Source organism: Theropithecus gelada, chromosome 10, assembly GCF_003255815.1.
Source record: "Theropithecus gelada isolate Dixy chromosome 10, Tgel_1.0, whole genome shotgun sequence".
Classification (NCBI taxonomy): Eukaryota; Metazoa; Chordata; class Mammalia; order Primates; family Cercopithecidae; genus Theropithecus; species Theropithecus gelada.
In genome coordinates this window covers 4,398,257-4,416,615 of record NC_037678.1, presented here as the reverse complement: position 1 = coordinate 4,416,615, position 18,359 = coordinate 4,398,257, and the positions used below count along the sequence as shown (strand labels likewise).

Genomic DNA, 18,359 nt, shown 5'->3' with positions numbered 1-18,359 from the left:
TGATGGCCAGGCTGGTCTTGAACTCCTGACCTCAGGTGATCCACCCACCTTGGCCTCCCAAAGTGTTGGGATTACAGGCATGAGCCACCGCACTGGGCCCATAAAGCTGTTTTTTAAATGAAAAAAAGTTGGCTTGGAATAAGCACTAGAACTGGGGCCTTGGCTCTGAGATCCTCATCTGAGGATCCAGACTCTAGTGCCCCAATGTGGCGATGCTTACAGAAATGACTCCATCTGCTAAATGAGTAGACAGGTAATTCTCCACTGAACACACACTCGTTTAGCAGCATGAGCAGCAAGAGTTCAGGAAATCCTCATATTTCAATTTGTCATTAGTTTAAACTTGTAGTCTTTGCTTTAAAAACACATTAGAATAATACTACATTTTCCCTCATCTCTAAACTTTACTAAAGACTCCAACAGAGAGTTATATTCACTGAGAGGAGCATCTACTCAACACAGATAAACTGGGAAGGGAAAACAACAACTTGTGGGTAATTCAGAATCTGGATTATCGTGTCAGGCGCGATGGTTCATGCCTGTGGTCCCAGCACTTTGGGGGGCCAAGGAGGGCAGATCACTTGAGTTCAGGAGTTTGAGACCAGCCTGGGCAACACAGTGAAACCCTGTCTATACAAAAAATAGAAAAATTAGCTGGGTGTGGTAGTGTGTGCCTGTGGTCCCAGTTACCCAGGAGGCTGAGGTGGGAGGATCACCTGAGCCTGGGAGGTCAGTATTGCATTGAGCTGAGATTGCACCACGGCCCTCCAGCCTGAGTGAAAGAGTGAAACCCTGTCTCAAAAAAAAAAAGCTACATTATCAAATGTCTAGATCATTGATGGTTGGATGTAAAGTTGAGAAACGTTCACACTGGGAGATGACACACAGCAAACCACACAGAGGATTATAACGTGGTAGTTAGAAGCAGAAACTAGAGGCTTGCTGCCTGAGGTCAAAACCTGGTTCCGGTGGTTCTGTGCCCCAGGGCATGTTGTGGTAACCTGTCTGTGCTTCAGTTTTCTCATCTGTAAAGTAAACATAATGGTAATGCCTGCCTCATGGGGTTGCTGTTACCAGGAAGTGAGTTAATGCGCATTAGGTGCTTATTTATGACAGTTCCTGGCATATGATAAGGGCTCAAAAAGTGTTAGCTGGCACCACTATCATTATCAATATCTCTAATTTATTGCAGGGTTGGATCTGAAAAATGGCTGATGATGATTTGATGATGACTTCCTCGTTATAAACCAATACTATTGCAGTGCAAATTAAATACAAGCAACCTGTAACACACCACTGCAAGTTGGATGTCTAGAAAAGGTGCCATGAGTTACCTTCTAAAACATCATAAGAAACCATGTTCACCAATAATTACCACAATAGGAGAGAAGTACCGAGTACCATGGGGAGACAGAGTCCAGAATCTCGGAGAGAGACACAGTTACCTTTTAGTTACACTAATGGGGAAAACAGGAGCTTTGCTACCCTTGCACCTGATGGAGGGCCTCTCTGAATATCAGTCTATGGGGTCAGAAGCCAGTTTCCTCTCACATTTAGAAGGTTTCCAACTGTTGTCTTTCACTTCCCATATTGCTGTTGGGAAATCCAAAAGTATTCTATTCGGCCAGGCACAGTGGCTCTCACCTGTAATCTCAGCAATTTGGGAGGCCGAGGCAGGTGGGTTACCTGAAGTCAGGAGTTCGAGACCAGCCTGGCCAATATGGTGAAACCCCTTCTCTACAAAAAAATACAAAAATTAGCCGGGTGTGGTGGTACATGCCTGTAGTCCCAGCTACTGGGGAGGCTGAGGCATGAGAATTGCTTGAACCTGAGAGGCGGAGGTTGCAGTGAGCTGAGATTATATCACTGTATTCCAGCCTAAGTGACAGCAAGACTCCATCTCAAAAAAAAAAAAAAAAGTTTTCTATTGGATCCTTTGTGTGCAACATGTTTTTCCCTCTCAGAAAGCTTGTAGGATCTTCTCTTTGTCTCCAGCATCGTCTGGAATTTCCCAGTGAGTGACCATCTGTGTGTGTGTATTCATTCATTCTGTTGAGCCCCTGGTGGGCCCTTGCAACCTGGAAATTCATGCCCATCGTTTCTAAGAAATTATCTTGAATGCATTGGTTGGTGGTTTCCCCTGCTCCGTGTTCTTGCTTCCTGCTCTTTGGAGCTCTTGTTACTTGGATGAGTTTGCCTCCTGGACTGGTCCTCTCTTACTTCTCTTGCTTCTCCCATGTTCCATTTGTTTTTACTCTACTTTCTGTGAGATCGGGGCCATTATCTTCCAACCCTTCTATTAGGTTTGCAATTGGTTTTGTAATCCCCTAGAAAAGTTCTTGTTCTCTGAATGTCTCTTTTGATAGCATACTGTTCCTTTTTCATGAGTGCAGTATTTCTACATGACTCTCATCAGAACGTGCTAATGTCTTCCATTTCTCGTAACTTTCTAGAGTGAGGACCATTTGAACTTGGAGTGCCCTCATTTTAAAACTCTGTGGTTGACCCTGTTCCCCTCTTTTGTTGCTGCTTTTCACCAGACTTTGAAGAAGCCGAAGTACGTTCAGAACTTGTCTGCTCTGGCAAAAGACGATACTGTTGGCTTCATCTAAAAACTGAACAAGAAAGCTCAAGGAGAGAGGTTTAAAAATATACCATCTCTGGCCAGGCGCGGTGGCTCACATCTGTAATTCCGGCACTTTGGGAGACTGAGGCAGGTGGATCACCTGAGGTCAGCAGTTCAAGACCAGCCTAACCAACATGGTAAAACCCCGTCTCTACTAAAAATACAAAAATCAGCCAGGTATGGTGGTGGCTGCCTGTAATGCCAGCTACTTGGGAGGCTGAGGCAGGAGAATCACTTGAACCCGGGAGGCAGAGGTTGCAGTAAGCTGAGATCATGCCACTACACTATAGCCTGGGCAACAAAGTGTGTCTCCGTCTCACCAAAAAAAAAAAAGTATATCTATCTATCTATCTATCTCCATCTCTTATCCCTGAAACCATAAAACAAAACTAACCTTCAGCATATAGGACTATTGCAGAAGGGATTATCTTTCTACTTGGTTGGTTCCTCTTGGTCTTGAGGAAATTTTGACTTCCTTGAGTTGGTCCCTAGAAGTTAAAGGGAAAGGGCCTTTTCTCTTTCCTTTAAAACCAATGTGGCATATTTGTTGAGAATTTAGATACCACAGGATTGACAGTGTAGACTTACATTCGTAGACCGGATGCCATCGACCAACCTTGAATAATTTGCAGCACATTGCATCATTTTGTTTTAAGTAATGCGAACTCCTTGACATGTCCCAGACACTGTCTTGGTTACTTGTGAGGTCTCACATAAGTCTAATTTTCCTCTTCCTCTGCGCTTTCTGGGTCAGCTCAATTTATTCAAGGGTGTATTTGTGTAACACACTTGAATAAGGTGTGGTCCTGCCTTTGTAGATGTTATAGTTTAAGAAGACCAGCCGGACAGGGAGAAGAGCGTGATTCAAGGATGAAGGCGTGGGCTGGGGGCTGGGAGAGCAAGGAGGGAGGAAGGGGCAGCACCATGTGCCCATTACTCTATAGACATCTCGAACCACCTGGCCATGTAGCTGTCATTAACCTAAGTTTACAGTTATTGAAACTGAGGTTCAGCCGGGTGTAGTGGCTCACGCCTGAACCCAGGAGGCGGAGGTTTCAGTGAGCCAAGATCACGCCACTGCACTCCAGGGTAGGCGAGAGAGCAAGACTGTGTCTCAAAAAAAAAAAAAAAAAGAAAGAAAGAAAAAAAAGAAAAAAGAAAAGAAAGAAACTGAGGTTCAAAGAAATGTACAGTGCTTTCCCCCTTATCCAAGGAGGATACATTCCAAGCCCCCACAGTGGATACCTGAAGCCTCAGATAGTATCAAACCCTATATATGCTATGTTTTTCCCTATATATGCATACCTATGATAAAGTTAATCTATAAATTAGGCACAGTAGGAGGCTAACAACAATGATAATAAAATAGAACAATTATAACATACACTGTAACAAAAGGGTGTCTTCCTCTCTCTCTCTCAGAATATCTTATTGTACTGTACTGGGGGTAATTAAAACCAAGGAAAGTGAAATCATGGATAAGGGATATCTACTGTATATGCTGGAGTTTTCAAGGTCATAGCACTGCCTTCCCCCGAGGTTGGCCTTGCAGCCTCTCTAGGCACTGCTGCTGCTGCTGCTGCTAAGAACCCCTACGAGGTGAACACTGTGAGCATCATCATTGCTTCTCAGAAGAGAAGACCTGGCTTACAGAGGCCAAGCCTCAGGTACCTTAAACACCTGTTTAAAGCTGAACTCATGGCCAGGTGCAGTGGCTCATGCCTGTAATCCCTTCTCTCCAAGCTCAAAACCTGCCCTCCTTCTCTTTATATTCCGAATTTCGTGGGTACCACCTCCTCTGCCCAGTGATCCAAGCCAGAGCATACATTCATCCTAGACTCTGTCCCAGGTCCCTGGTCCAGGCAGCTGCCAGTTGTCAGGGTCAGCTCTTCATCTCACAGTCCTCCTGCCTCTTGTGTCAGTCCCCAGGGCTGTCATCATCTCTTATTGGGACAGTTACAACAGCCCCGTAAGGAGTTTTGCTGCTTCTAATCTTGTTCCCTTTGAGTCTGGATTCCTCCTTGCTATCCAGACAATCCTGATGCAAATCTGATCACATCACACTTCCCCTCAATAGTCTTCCGTGGCTCCTCATTGTTTTAGGATGAAATTGAAACTCCTAAACATGGGGATTAACAACGCACCATGATTGGCACTGCTGGCCTCTCCTACCTCTGCAGACTCACCTCTTGCCACTTCTCCCTTGAGGTGGATCAAAAATGATCACAAGTTCTTTGAGGCTCAAGAGGCCAAACATGGCCAAACCACATCTCTACTAAAAATACAAAAAATTAGCCGGACATGGTGGTGTGTGCCTATGGTCTAGCTACTCAGGAGGCTGAGGCAGGAGAATCACTTGAACCTGGGAGGCGTGAGGTTTCAGTGAGCCGAGATCACGCCACTGCACTCCAGCAGAGTGAGACTGCATCTAAAAAACAACAACAAAAAGAAAATATTTTCAAAGGACCTTCTGGATCCAAGAACCTCCATGTCCAATAGAGGGGTGCACACGTGGGTGAGACACAGCAGCTGCCCTCCGGGAGCCCACAGCGGAGGGGTCCCTTCAGTCTTCTTTTATTCCAAGCAAGTGGCAAAACTACATTACTCTTAATACAAACCACTTCCTTTTAGCACAGGACACTTCCCAAGCTCTGCAACTGTTGCTCCTGAGGAAGGGAGTAAAACTGATAATCTGTTCCTCCCTATTGTATTCAGAGGGTTTTTTTTTTCCCCTTTTGCTGGCTGTGTTTTCCTGTCCCTATGATGATTATAATTCACTCTGCAAATTGGATCACCTTTCCCACACAGAACCCCTTTGACTTCTGTTCTAGATATCCATTACATTTTTGTAGTCTTTGGACACACTGTGTGTGCCGCTTTGCCCTTTGGGTGACAAGGCTGTGGCTGCGGAGACAGAGCCGAGGTGAATTCTCACGGACTGTCACCAGGTTACTCCTGGAGTAAGTAATTCCCGAGAGCTCTTTCTGTGCCGATCGTTAGAAATAGATATTGAGGCCAGGCGCGGTGGCTCATGCCTGTAAACCCAGCACTTTGGGAGGCTGAGGCGGGCAGATCATGAAGTCAAGAGATCGAGACCATCCTGGCCAACACGGTGAAACCTTGTCTCTACTAAAAATACAAAAATTGGCCGGGCACGGTGGCTCACGTCTGTAATCCCAGCACTTTGGGAGGCCAAGGCGAGTGGATCATGAGATCAGGAGATTGAGACCATCCTGGCTAACACGGTGAAACCCCATCTCTACTAAAAAATAGAAAAAATTAGCTGGGCATGGTGGTGGATGCCTGTAGTCCCAGCTACTCAGGAGGCTGAGGCAGAAGAATGGTATGAACTCGAAAGGCAGAGCTTGCAGTGAGCCAAGATCGTGCCACTGCACTCCAGCCTGGGCGACAGAGCAAGACCCCGTCTCAAAAAAAAAAAAAATTAGCCGGGTGTGTTGGTGCGCACCAGTAGTCCCAGCTACTCAGGAGGCTGAGGCAGCAGAATCACTTGTACCCATGAAATGGCAACAGAATCACTTGAACCCAAGTGAGCCGAGATCATGCCACTGCACTCCAGCCTGGCAACAGAGCGAGACTCTGTCTCAAAAGCAAAAAAAGAAAGAAATAGATATTGAACACCTGCTACATAGCAGGGATTGTGCTAGAAGTATGGATGCAAAGATTAGGCAAATGCATTCCCTTGCCTCACAAAGCATACAGTCTAGTAGGAGAGACAGGCATGTAAAGAGTTTCAATAGCACAGATAATCAGGACTACACCAGAATTGGGCCCAGGATGCTGTGGGAATCTAGAGGTGAAAGGGTTTCATGAAGGAGGAGCTTCTTCTCCCATTTATAACTCATTTTAGCCTAATCTTCTGAACAGTCATGCATCTAAGAGCTGGTGATACAGAAAATACCTTGGTGTTAGTTATGAGTTACTGTTAGAATCCTTCCAGTGTTTGCACCTGTCCTGTGCTCAGGTAACATAAAACAGTGATATAATTTGATGTCTACTTCTTCTTGTATTTGTCTATTTTTAAATGTTCTACAATTTTCATATACTCTGTTTCATAGTTCTCAAAGGAATATTTTGATTGATAAATGTTTAGTTAGTAAGACCTAAAAATAGAATCTCAGTAGTTGGAGCTTATGATGTATACAAGACGCAGCTCTAACATTTAAATTGGAAGGGAAATATCAAAAAGATATCTGCACTCCAATGTTTTTTGCAACACTGTTTACAATAGCTAAGATTTGGAAGCAACCTAAGTGTCCATCACCAGACAAATAGATAAAGAAAATGTGATATATATACACAATGCGGTACTATTCAGCCGTAAAAACGAATGAGATCCTGTCATTTACAACAATATGGGTGGAACTGGAGATCATTATGTTAAGTGAAATAAGCCAGGCACAGAAAGACAAACTTCACGTGTTCTCACTTATTTGTGGGCTCTAAAAATCAAATCGGTTGAACTCAGAGAGAGTAGAAGGTTGGTTACCAGGGGCTGGAAAGGGTGGTGAGGGGTTAGGGGACAGTGAAGATGGTTAATAGGTATGAAAAACTAGAAAGAATGAATAAGACCCACTAGGTTTTTGTTGTTGTTGTTGTTGTTTTGAGACAGAGTCTCACTCTGTCGCCCAGGTTGGAGCATAGTGGAATGATCTCGGTTCACTGCAACCTCCACCTCCTAGGTTCAAGTGATTCTCCTGCCTCAGCCTCTCAAATAGCTGGGATTATAGGCACACGCCACCACACCCGGCTAATGTTTGTATTTTTAGTAGAGACCGGGTTTCACCATGTTGACCAGACTGGTCTCGAACTCCTGACCTCAAGTGATCCACCTGCCTTGGCCTCCCAAAGTGTTCAGATTACAGGCATGAGCCACTGCGCCTGGCCACTATTTGATAGCATAATAGGGTGACTATAGTCAATAACAACTTAATTGTATATTTTTAAATAAAGAGTATAATTGGATTGTTTGTAACTGAAAGGATCAATGCCTGAGGGCACGGCTACCCCATTCCCCATGACGTGCTTAGTTCACATTACATGCCTATACTAAAACATCTCATGTACCCCATACATATATACACCTAGTGTGTACCACAAATATTTAAAATAGTTTTTAAAATAAAAAATAAATTGTAAGGGAAAGAAAATTATGAATTTAGAAATGTAAAAGGTCTCAGGTAAGGAAGGCATGAGAGGATCAGGCAGAACCTTCCATCATTGCTGGGACGAGAAGAGAAGCCCTACCTTTTCCCAACACCCTATCCACTCCACCTGTCCCTCACCTCTCAGCTTATGTGAGACTCTATCTGTGCTATGAAACTGAAGATCTAATTCAGTGCTGTTTGCATTGTCTTGCCTCCTGGACCAGAGTTTGCAGTTGTTGAGAAAAGAGATGGTTGGTTATGTCTTGATCCCCCGCCCCCGCCTCCCCTTGAGCATTTGGGGCACAGGACACAGGAACTGGCCAGCCTGGTTCACTCTTCTAGATGAGCTGGGCAGTGGCGTGTCATGTGGGTAATAGGAAGGGGTGGGGACTTCCCCGGGATATTCTGCTCCTGATCAGAAGCTCCAGTGGTGTCGGGGGAGCATGCTGGGAGGGTGTGCAGGGTGGGGAGGTGCCCGTTTGGCCTCTGCTATCTATCTGGGGAATGCATCCAAAGGCAACTGTTCCTTATCTGCTCTTGTTGGGAGCAAGGAAGGGCCAATTTGTTCAATGATCTGTACAAAGCCAGTCCCTCTGGCCAGAGTTGCTTCACTCTATATAGAGATTGTATCTTGGTTAGCTCTTCATTCATGGCAAGACCAGTGTTTCTCTAAATTAATCCCAGGTATTGTTTAAAAGCAACTAAAAATGACGAAATTGTGAAACTTTGAAACTCCCTGAATGTAATGACAAGGAAACTAACATTGTTATATTGGTTGATGCTCCTGGCCAGAAGAGAGAATATTAGCAGGGATAAAAGGGATAGGCCACATGCATTTTCCACCCCAGTGCTGAGAACACGATGGGGGAAAAAGGGAGGTGGCCACAGCCCACACAGTCTCTGCCAAGCTACTTTCTTTTTTTTTTTTTTTTTTTTTGAGACAGAGTCTTGCTCTGTCACCCAGGCTGGAGTGCAAAAGTGTGATCTCAGCTCATTGCAACCTCCACCTCCCAGGTTCAAGCGATTCTCCTGCCTCAGCCTCCAGAGTAGCTGGGATTACAGGCACCTGCCACCAAGCGCAGATAATTTGTTTATATTTTTAGTAGAGATGGAGTTTCACCCTGTTGGCCAGGCTGGTTTCGAACTCCTGACCTTAAGTGATCCGCCTGCCTCAGCCTCCCAAAGTGCTGGGATTACAGGTGCGAGCCACCACTCCTGACCCCAGCTCCTTCCTTCCTTCCTTCCTTCCTTCCTTCCTTCCCTCCCTCCCTCCTTCCTTCCCTCCCTTCCTTCTCTCTTTCTCTCTTTCTCTCCTTCCTTCCTTCCTCCCTTCCTTCTTCTTTCCTCCTTCTTTCCTTCTTTTCCTTCTTTTCTTTCTTTCCTTCCTTCTTTCTTTTCTTTTCTTTTCTTTTCTTTTTTCTTTTCTTTTCTCTCTCTCTCTCTCTCTCTCTCTTTCTTTCTTTCTTTCTTTCCTTTCTTTCGACAAAGTCTTGTTCTTAACTCCTAGCCTGGAGTGTGACAGCACGATCTTGGCTCACTGTAACCTCCGCCTCCTGGGTTCAAGCAATTCTCTTGCCTCAGTCTCCTGAGTAGCTGGGATTACAGGCACCTACCATCACTCCCGGCTAATTTTTGTATTTTTAGTAGAGACGGGGTTTCACCATGTTGGCCAGGCTGGTTTCGAACTCCTGACCTTAAGTGATCTGCCCACCTCAGCCTTCCAAAGTGCTGGGATTACAAGCATGAGCCACCATGCCCAGCCCTAGCTACTTGCTTTCTATTGGAATGAACTTCATGGTTAATAGTCAGTTAGTGACTGCAACTTTTGAACTTTTTGTTCATAGTGAAAAACATTTTAAGTATTGCTTACCCCATTATGTTTCTTGCCATTTGAAAAAAAAATCTCCCTTCAGACAGAATGCAGAATAAAATACGACAGAAAATCTGTACAGATTCACAACCTGATTTAAGTTAATAGGTTATAGAGAAAGAAAGTCTTCTAAACCCTATGAAAGGTTAACAGTTCTCTGTTATTTTTCCCTGTGTGCTATTTGATGATTTCCCTGTGAACTCTGATGATTTATTGCCAGAATTCCAAACATAAGAGGTGAATTTCACAAAAGTGGATGAAAGGTATCTATTTTTCATTGGTAGAGGAAGCCAAAGCATCCCTTCTTCACCGCACTAAAAGCTGTTGTTTACATTAAGCAAACCTCAGATGTGAACGTATTTTTACGCAAATGCATTTAATGGATTAATATTGTCTTTGGGACAGTATTCTTCACTCCATCTGGAGAGTCTGGCGTTTCGTAATCACCATGTGATGACGGCTGCCCTGACAGTGGCTGGTGGCAGCACATGCCCCCTGAGCCTCTCCGTGATGTGATCTGTGGGCATCATGTGACCATTTTCAGAAGGGAAGATAGTTCTGGAAGCTAAAGGTCACCTAGTCAGCCTCGTTGGGCGATTGATGACTCAGCTGGGTTCAGGGAGGTGGACCCAAGGCAGAGCCTCTACAAGGCAGTGGTGGGCAGGGCGGTTCAGGCAGGTGGCACCTGGGCAAAGGTGCAGACGTGAAATCCTGAAAGCAATTCTCGGTGCTGCTGGGTTTCCAGGAGGTAGAAGAATGGTGACAAGTGCACCATCAGGTAGGGACAGATGTGGAAGGGCTGGAACAGTGTGCTCAGGAGACTGGGCTTCAATCTGGAGGTCCCAGGAAGTGGTTTAAGATGTTTCAGTGAGAGCATGATACAGACCAACCTGGGAAGAACCGCTGCTTTGTCACTGTACCCCTATGGAAATGCTGGTCGCTTTGCTAGTTGAAACAGCCCACTATTGTCTGAGACTCACCCAGTTAGATTTGTTTGGACTCCACAAAGTATTCTTGGCCATACCATCACAGTCGAGGACCCCCTGCATGAGCTGCCTTCATGGCTACAGGGAGAGCACACCCAAGTGGATGTCACACCCAGCACACATGCCACCGGCTTGGCCGTGCTCCCTGCGCCCCATGGGCAGCCTGAGCCACACTGGCTGCCTGTTGTTCCTGGAGTGTGCCAGCATGTTTCAGTCCTGGCTGGAGCCTTTGCACTTGGTGTTCTCTTTGCTGGAACATTCTCCCCCAAGACATTTACACAGCTTGCCCCCTCATTCCCTGAGGTTATCTCCTGCCCCCTAATCAGTGTGAACTTCCCTGGCCTCACCCCGGACACTCCACATGTGCATTCGTTTCTTTGTTCACCGTCTGTGTCCCAGTTACAAGGGAGGCTCTCTGAGAGCAGGGATCTGGTTTTTGTTTGTTGTTGTTGTCGTCGTTGTTTTGAGGTGGAATCTCACTGTGTCGCCCAGGCTGGAGTGCGGTGGTGCAATCTCAGCTCACCGCAACCTCCACCTCCCATGTTCAAGGGATTCTCCTGCCTCAGCCTCCTGAGTAGCTGGAATTACATGCACCCGCCACCAAGTCGGGCTAATTTTTGTATTTTTAGTAGAGATGGGGTTTCATCGTGTTGGTCAGGCTGCTCTCCAACTCCTGACCTCGTGATCCGCCTGCCTCGGCCTCCCAAAGTGCTGGGATTACAGGCATGAGCCACTGCCCCCGGCCCTGTTTTTTTTTTTGTTTGTTTTTGTTTATTGGTTTGTTTGTTTTTGAGACACAGTCTCACTCTGTTGTCCAGGCTAGAGTGTGATGGCACGATCTTGGCTCACTGCAACCTCCACCTCCCAGGTTCAAGCGATTCTCCTGCCTCAGCCTCCTGAGTAGCTGGGATTACAGGCGCCTGCCACCACACCCAGCTAATTTTTGTATTTTTAGTAGAGACGGGCTTTCGCCATGTTGGCCAGGCTGGTCTCAAACTCCTGACCTCAAGTGATCCACCCGCCTTGGCCTTCCAAAGTGCTGGGATTACAGGCGCGACCCACTGTGCCCAGCCCAGGGATCTGTGTCTCCGCTGTGTCCCCAGCACCTCAAACACATTGTATGGAGCTCCGCACAGCTGCTGAGTCAGTGATGGCTGAGTGAGTCCTGGCCCTCGGTCTGCGGCTCCTACAACATTTTGTTTAAAGGTTTTCACTTTCACAGCGTGCAGATCAATAGCCAAGCCCAGAGGAGAGGCTCAGCACTGTTCCTGTTTAGATGATGAATTCAGGCGTATCTTCGATGATAAATGACGTTGCATTTCAAAACAAGCAAGTGGCCAGGCGCAGTGGCTCACACCTCTAATCAAAGCACTTTAGAAGGCCAAGGCAGGCGGATCACCTGACGTCAGAAGTTCGAGACCAGCCTGGCCAATGTGGTGAAAGCCCATCTCTACTAATAATACAAAAAAAATTAGCCAGGCATGCTGGCGGGCTCCTGTAGTCCCAGCCACTCAGGAGGCTGAGGCAGGAGAATGGCATGAACCCGGGAGGTGGAGCTTGCAGTGAGCTGAGATCGCACCACTGCACTCCAGCCTGGGCGACAGAGCGAGACTCTGCCAATCAATCAATCAATCAAACAAACAAGTGAATGTTGTTATACGTCAACCTTATCAATTGTTCCTCTTTCCTCCCGGTAGCTTGGAGCTCGGCTGCGCAACCAACACCATCCAGTCACGATGGTGGACACAGAAAGCCCGCTCTGCCCCCTCTCCCCACTCGAGGCTGGCGATCTAGAGAGCCCGTTATCTGAAGATTTCCTGCAAGAAATGGGAAACATCCAAGAGATTTCGCAATCCATCGGCGAGGATAGTTCTGGAAGCTTCGGTTTTACAGAATACCAGTATTTAGGAAGCTGTCCTGGCTCAGATGGCTCGGTCATCACGGGTAAGTGTGCTGTTTCCTAGAAAGTTTTATTTAGAAATGTTTCTTCCTAAAGAAAGCTGTTCTTTTTAGCTGGAAAATAAGTCACACTTTTTTGCAAGGAAACCTTCGAAGGTGGTAAGGCATCACCTCCAGTGCCACTGGGCCCTGGAAGGCACATGTCACGGCTCACGGTGCTACCTCTTGTGAAAACCATGCATGCATCAAACAATGCTTGAGATTCAGTCACGGGGAGCAGCTAAAGTACACAGACCCTAACCCCAGCAAGCCCACGGGGGACAGCTAGACATTTTTAAGAGGAGACGTGTGCAAGGGTCTGCATGGAGGCACTGTTGGTAAGAGGGAAGGATGGGAAACAAGCTGGACTTGCGTCAAAGGGAAGCAGATAAATTGGGATGCGTTTATACAGTGGCAAACTTCATAGCAATTTAAAAGAACAGACTACGCCAGGCGCGGTGGCTCACGCCTATAATCCCAGCACTTTGGAAGGCTGAGGCAGGTGGATCACTTGAGGTCAGGAGGTCGAGACCAGCCTAAACAACATGGTGAGGCCCCATCTATACAAAAACATTTTTTAATTAAAAAAAAATTAGCCAGGCATGGTGGCGCATGCCTGTGGTCCTAGCTACTCAGGATGCTGAGGCAGGAGGACCATTTGAGCCCAGGAGCTCGAGGCTGCCATGAGCTATGATTGCCACTACACTCCAGCCTGGGTGACAGTGAGACCCTGTCTTTAAAACAAACAAACAAAAAAATTAAGAAGCATCAAATGAAAATAAACAAGCTTAATGATATATTTCAGATCCAATTAATGTAAAATCTTTTATTTACTTTTTTTATTTTTTGAGACAGAGTTTTGCTCTTGTTGCCCAGGCTGGAGTGCAGTGGTATGATCTCAGCCCACTGCAACCTCCATCTCCCGGGTTCAAGCAGTTCTTCTGCCTCAGCCTCCCTAGTAGCTGGGATTACAGGTGTCTGTTACCACACCTGGCTAATTTTTGTATTTTTAGTAGAGATGGGGTTTCACCATGTTGGCCAGGCTGGTCTCAAACTCCTGACCTCAGGTGGTCCGCCCGCCTCAGCCTCCCAAAGTGCATGAATTACAGGCCTGAGCCACCGCATCTGGCCCACGTAAAATCTTTAACACTAAACAATCTAGTACATCACTGTTGGAAACAGACATATATATATTGTAAGCTTTAAGGACTCAGTCGCCTCCTGAACAAGACGGAGGGAGAATTGGGGAGGGCTCCCTTGGGGACTCCAATTCTCTCTAGGTTGTATATTTTTAAAAGACTCCAGCAGTGTGATAAACCTGGGTGGTGTGTACGTGGGTATTACAGTCATGTTGCTTAATGACAGGGACAGCTTGTGAGAAATGCATCCTTAGCGATTTCATCATTGTGTGAAAGTCATAGAGTACACTTAAACCCAGATGGTACAGCCTGCTGCACACCGAGGCTCTGCGGTGCAGCCTGTTGTTCCCAGGCCACACAACTGTACAGCGTGTTACTGTACTGAATAGCATAGGCCCCTGTGACACAGTGGTAAGTATTTGTGTGTCTACACATACCAAAACATATAATAGAAAAGGTTACAGCAAAAATACAGTATTATCATCTTATGGGACCATGATACCACAGTTGAACTTATGGTCTGTTGTTGACCAAATGTCACTGTGTAGTGCGTGACTATACAGAAATAAGCTCAAAGAAATTAAGTAACTTGGCTGGGCGTGGTGGCTCATGCCTGTAATCCCAACACTTTGGGAGACTGAGGCGGGCAGATCACCTGAGGTCAGGAGTTCAAAACCAGTCTAACCAACATGGCGAAACACCGTCTCTACTAAAGAATACAAAAAATTACCCAGGTGTGGTGGCGGGCACCTGTAATCCCAGCTACTCTTCTCAGGAGGCTGACGCAGGAGAATCGTTTGAACCCAGGTGGCAGAGGTTGCAGTGAGCGGAGATCATACCACTGCATTCTAGCTTTGGCCACAGAGTGAGACTCCATCTTAAAAAAAAACAAAAAAGTCCAGGTGTGGTGGCTCACACCTGTAATCCCAGCACTTTGGGAGGCCGAGGCAGGCAGATCACTTGAGGTCAGGAGTTAAAGACCAGTCTGGCCAACACGGTGAAACCCCATCTCTACTGAAAATATAAAAATTAGCCAGGCGTGGTGGTGTACACCTGTAATGCCTGGGTGACAGAGCAAGACACCGTCTCAAAAAAAAAAAAAAAAAAAAAAAAACAAGGCAAATTGAGTAACTTGCCACTGTTCATACAGCCAGAAAGACACAGCGCCCGGGCCTGGACCCTGCCTCTCAGCTGGCTCTAGAGGGCTGTTCTCTGCATTCTGGCGTGATCGTGCCTTGTAAAAGGTGGCAGTGTTCTCAGCTTAGTCAATCAGGAATTGCAAGAGGCTAGTGAGCCCTTGAGGACTCTGGGGGGCTTTGTGACTGAGCAGCTTTGGGAGTGACCCTGGCAGATCTTTACAGATGGTACAAGTTTTGACTCCCTTTCTTCTGGTGCATTAAGCAGAGGATAAGCACTGTGGAGAGAGTGAAGGTTTAGGGAGATCATGGCCCCCAGAGCAGTGCAGGAGGGGACAGGGAGGCTGGAGGAGAGCAAGGAAAAGGCTCCGCATCAGGTGGCACCTTGAGTGGCCTGGGTAGGTTGCTTGCAGCGAACCCAGGTTAATGGCTTTGACAATGACCGCCATTGCTTCCTGAGCACTGCAGGCTGCCCACACACCTCTCACCTCGACTTGCCTAAGCCCAAGAGCAGCCTTGTGAGGTCATTGCTATGTTTATTTAAGGAAGGAGGAAAGCAGGCAGGCCCCAGGACATCCTGACTGGCCGGAGGTCACCAGCCCAGAACCCAGCCCTTAACCCCACAATGTGCGACCTTTCTTCACCCATCACAGACACACCCCATGCTGGTTCACTGTTCACTGACTATTTGTGCTATTTATCAGAAAAACTTTTTCTTTATGGGTTTGAAAAGATTTATTTTGCTTTTGTTTGTTTTTCTTTTTTGCCTTTCTTTTTTAGGGAAGGCAGGCTCCCCCAGCCCCACCCCCAGGGTGAAAAATATAGTTCATTGTCTAGTAAAAGAGTTCAAAGATACGCTGTTTTCTCTGGATAAAATATACTCTAGAGCTTGTTCTGAAATATGGAATTAGTGTGAGCTGCGGGAGTGGGTGGGTGTGTGGCTCTAGCTCTGGAAAGTTCTTTCCCGGCAGTGGCTAGGAGGGCTGCCCAGCCCCCTCTCGCCTCCCCCGGCAGCTTAAACACAGGACCCCTTATTCTGTGCTCTCTTCTGACCCCTCTGGTCCTCATGCAGGAGAGAACCCTGCTTTTCTAATTAGATGCAGGGATCCTTTTCTAAGAGTAGCGTATTTTAGGTCATTATTAAGAACTATAATCTAAAATGTATTTTTAACTCATCTGAAAGTTCTGACAGAGGTAAGGCTTGAGAATTTCCTGCATACTAGCCTTGTGGTCTATATAATCCATTAACAGCCACATTTAACCCAATTCCACAGACTGAACTGTGCTTCCTACCTAAATAAATTAAGAGCAGGTGGGGCACGGTGGTCACTCCTGTAATCCCAGCACTTTGGGAGGTTGAGGCGGGTGGATCACCTGAGGTCAGGAGTTTAGACCAACCTGGCCAACATGGTGAAACCTCATCTCTACTAAAAATGCAAAAAAATTACCTGGGCATGGAGGCATGCACCTCTTAAGCTTAAGGACATATTTCTTATGATCCAATTAATATAAAATATTTTATTTTATTTTTTTTTTTATATTTTGAGACAGAGTTTCACTCTTGTTGCCCAGGCTGGAGTGCAGTGGTGCAATCTCAGTCTGTAATCCCAACTACTCTGGAGGCTGAGGCAGCAGAGTCACTTGAACCCAGGAGGCGGAGATTGCAGTGAGCCAAGATCACACCACTGCACTCCAGCCTGGGCAACAGAGTGAGACTCCGTTTTTAAATAAATAAATAAATAAATATCAAGGGTTCAGGGGAGGAGAGAGAGGGTTCCAAATTTGTTTTGAACCAATTCCAAGGAACTTTATGGCAAAAAGAAAAAAAAGGAGAACTTATAAAAAGTGACCACACTGAATTGTCCTGGACACACATCCCTGGTTTTGACCACTAGCCTTTGAAGTAGCGAGTGGGGTGATAACCCGTTTTTATTTCCCTCCCAGCATTTCCTCGCTCTTATTCATACATGTGGTCATTTGTACTCATCTCACAATCCTTAAAACCTCTTTGCTTCTTTCCGGGTTTTACTGTACTGTTACTGCGAAGTCTGAAAGATGAGGTTATTTAAGATTATTTCTTATTTGTAAATTAGATCTTTCATCTTTGTAGCTAATCTGATCTTTTGGGTAATATTCCTAGTTAGGTAGACTGGTCTCTCAGAAGGGCCGAATATTAAATGCACTTACTTTAAACTTTACACCCAGGAAACCGGATGGGTGAGGCTGGTTCACTCGGCCAACGTACCTTTTTACCCCTGGTTTTTCTTCCCGGCTTTATTGCCATAATTGACATACAATAAACTGCATTTCCTTAAAGGTTACAGTCTGATACGTGTACACGCACACGCATCTGTGAAACCATCATCACACTCAAAATTGTGATGCAGAATTTTTGCTCCTTAGTTCAACTAAATCTGGGTTCTTGTGTCATGACCAGGAAAAATTAGGCACGTGGACACACAGAAGGGTGAGGAGAGCAGTATTGGGTGAAAAGGAAAAAAGAGAAAAACTCTCAGCAAAGCTAGAGGGGATCCTGCCAGTGGGTTCCCAGCTCACAGACTGATAACCAGGCCACCACACATGAGCTGGAGGCCAGGCTCCTCCCCAATGCGCAAGGTGAGAACTTCCCGTGGCTCCACCCCATTCTCCCAGTGCCCAGCTGGGTCCCCGTCCGTTGCGGGCCTGTCCAGACAAGGGAACCCTGGGCAGGTTCCCTCATCTGCACAAAAGCATCTGATGTAAACACTTACGGGGCAGGTTGCAGATTCTCTGGGGACTCCCCCCTTATCTGCCTCCTGCATCTATCAGTAGTGCCTCTGTCTGTCACCCCTGAAGTTTACTTGTGCTGTTTTCTTTTTCTTTTTTTTTTGAGATGGAGCCTCTATCTGTCGCCCAGGCTGGAGTGCAGTGGTGCGATCTTGACTCACTGCAACCCCCGCCTCCCAGGTTCACTCCATTCTCCTGCCGAGTAGCTGGGACTACAGGCGCCTACCACAACGCCCAGCTAATTTTTTGTGTTTTTGGTAGAGACAGGGTTTCACCGGGTTAGCCAGGATGGTCTCGATCTCCTGATTTCGTGATCCGCCCGCCTCGGCCTCCCAAAGTGCTGGGATTACAGGTGTGAGCCACTGCGCCCGGCCACTTGTGCTGTTTTCTAATTACTCTTTCCCCAGCCCCATACCTCCCTGCCTCCCTCCCCCAGTAAACCACTGATCCACTTTCTATCATTCTAGATTGCTTTATATTTCCTAGAATTTTATATAAATGGAATCATACAGCACGTACTCTTTCTAGGCTGGCTTCTTTCACTCTGCAGAATGGCTGTGAGACTCATCTGCATGGCAGCAAGCATCAGTAGTTCATTCTTCTTCATCCATCGTGTGAACATAGCACAGTTTGCTGATTCACACACCTGTTGATGAGCCTTGAGTTTGTTTCTAGCTTGTGGCTATTACAAATAAAGCTGCTATGAACATTCTTGTACAAGTCTGTGTATAGA

The 18,359-nt window shown here is 46.4% G+C and overlaps 1 protein-coding gene across 2 annotated transcripts in view; it reads left to right on the top strand.

Moving 5' to 3' along the window:
• Nucleotides 1-18,359, top strand: part of PPARA (peroxisome proliferator activated receptor alpha) — a 98,313-nt gene that overhangs the window by 41,614 nt on the left and 38,340 nt on the right. For both annotated transcript variants that reach the window (XM_025400269.1, XM_025400270.1), the window contains one exon: nt 12,345-12,591. In XM_025400269.1, the coding sequence (XP_025256054.1) occupies nt 12,384-12,591 (208 nt within the window). In that variant the 5' untranslated portion in view covers nt 12,345-12,383. The remainder of the gene's footprint in view (nt 1-12,344; nt 12,592-18,359) is intronic.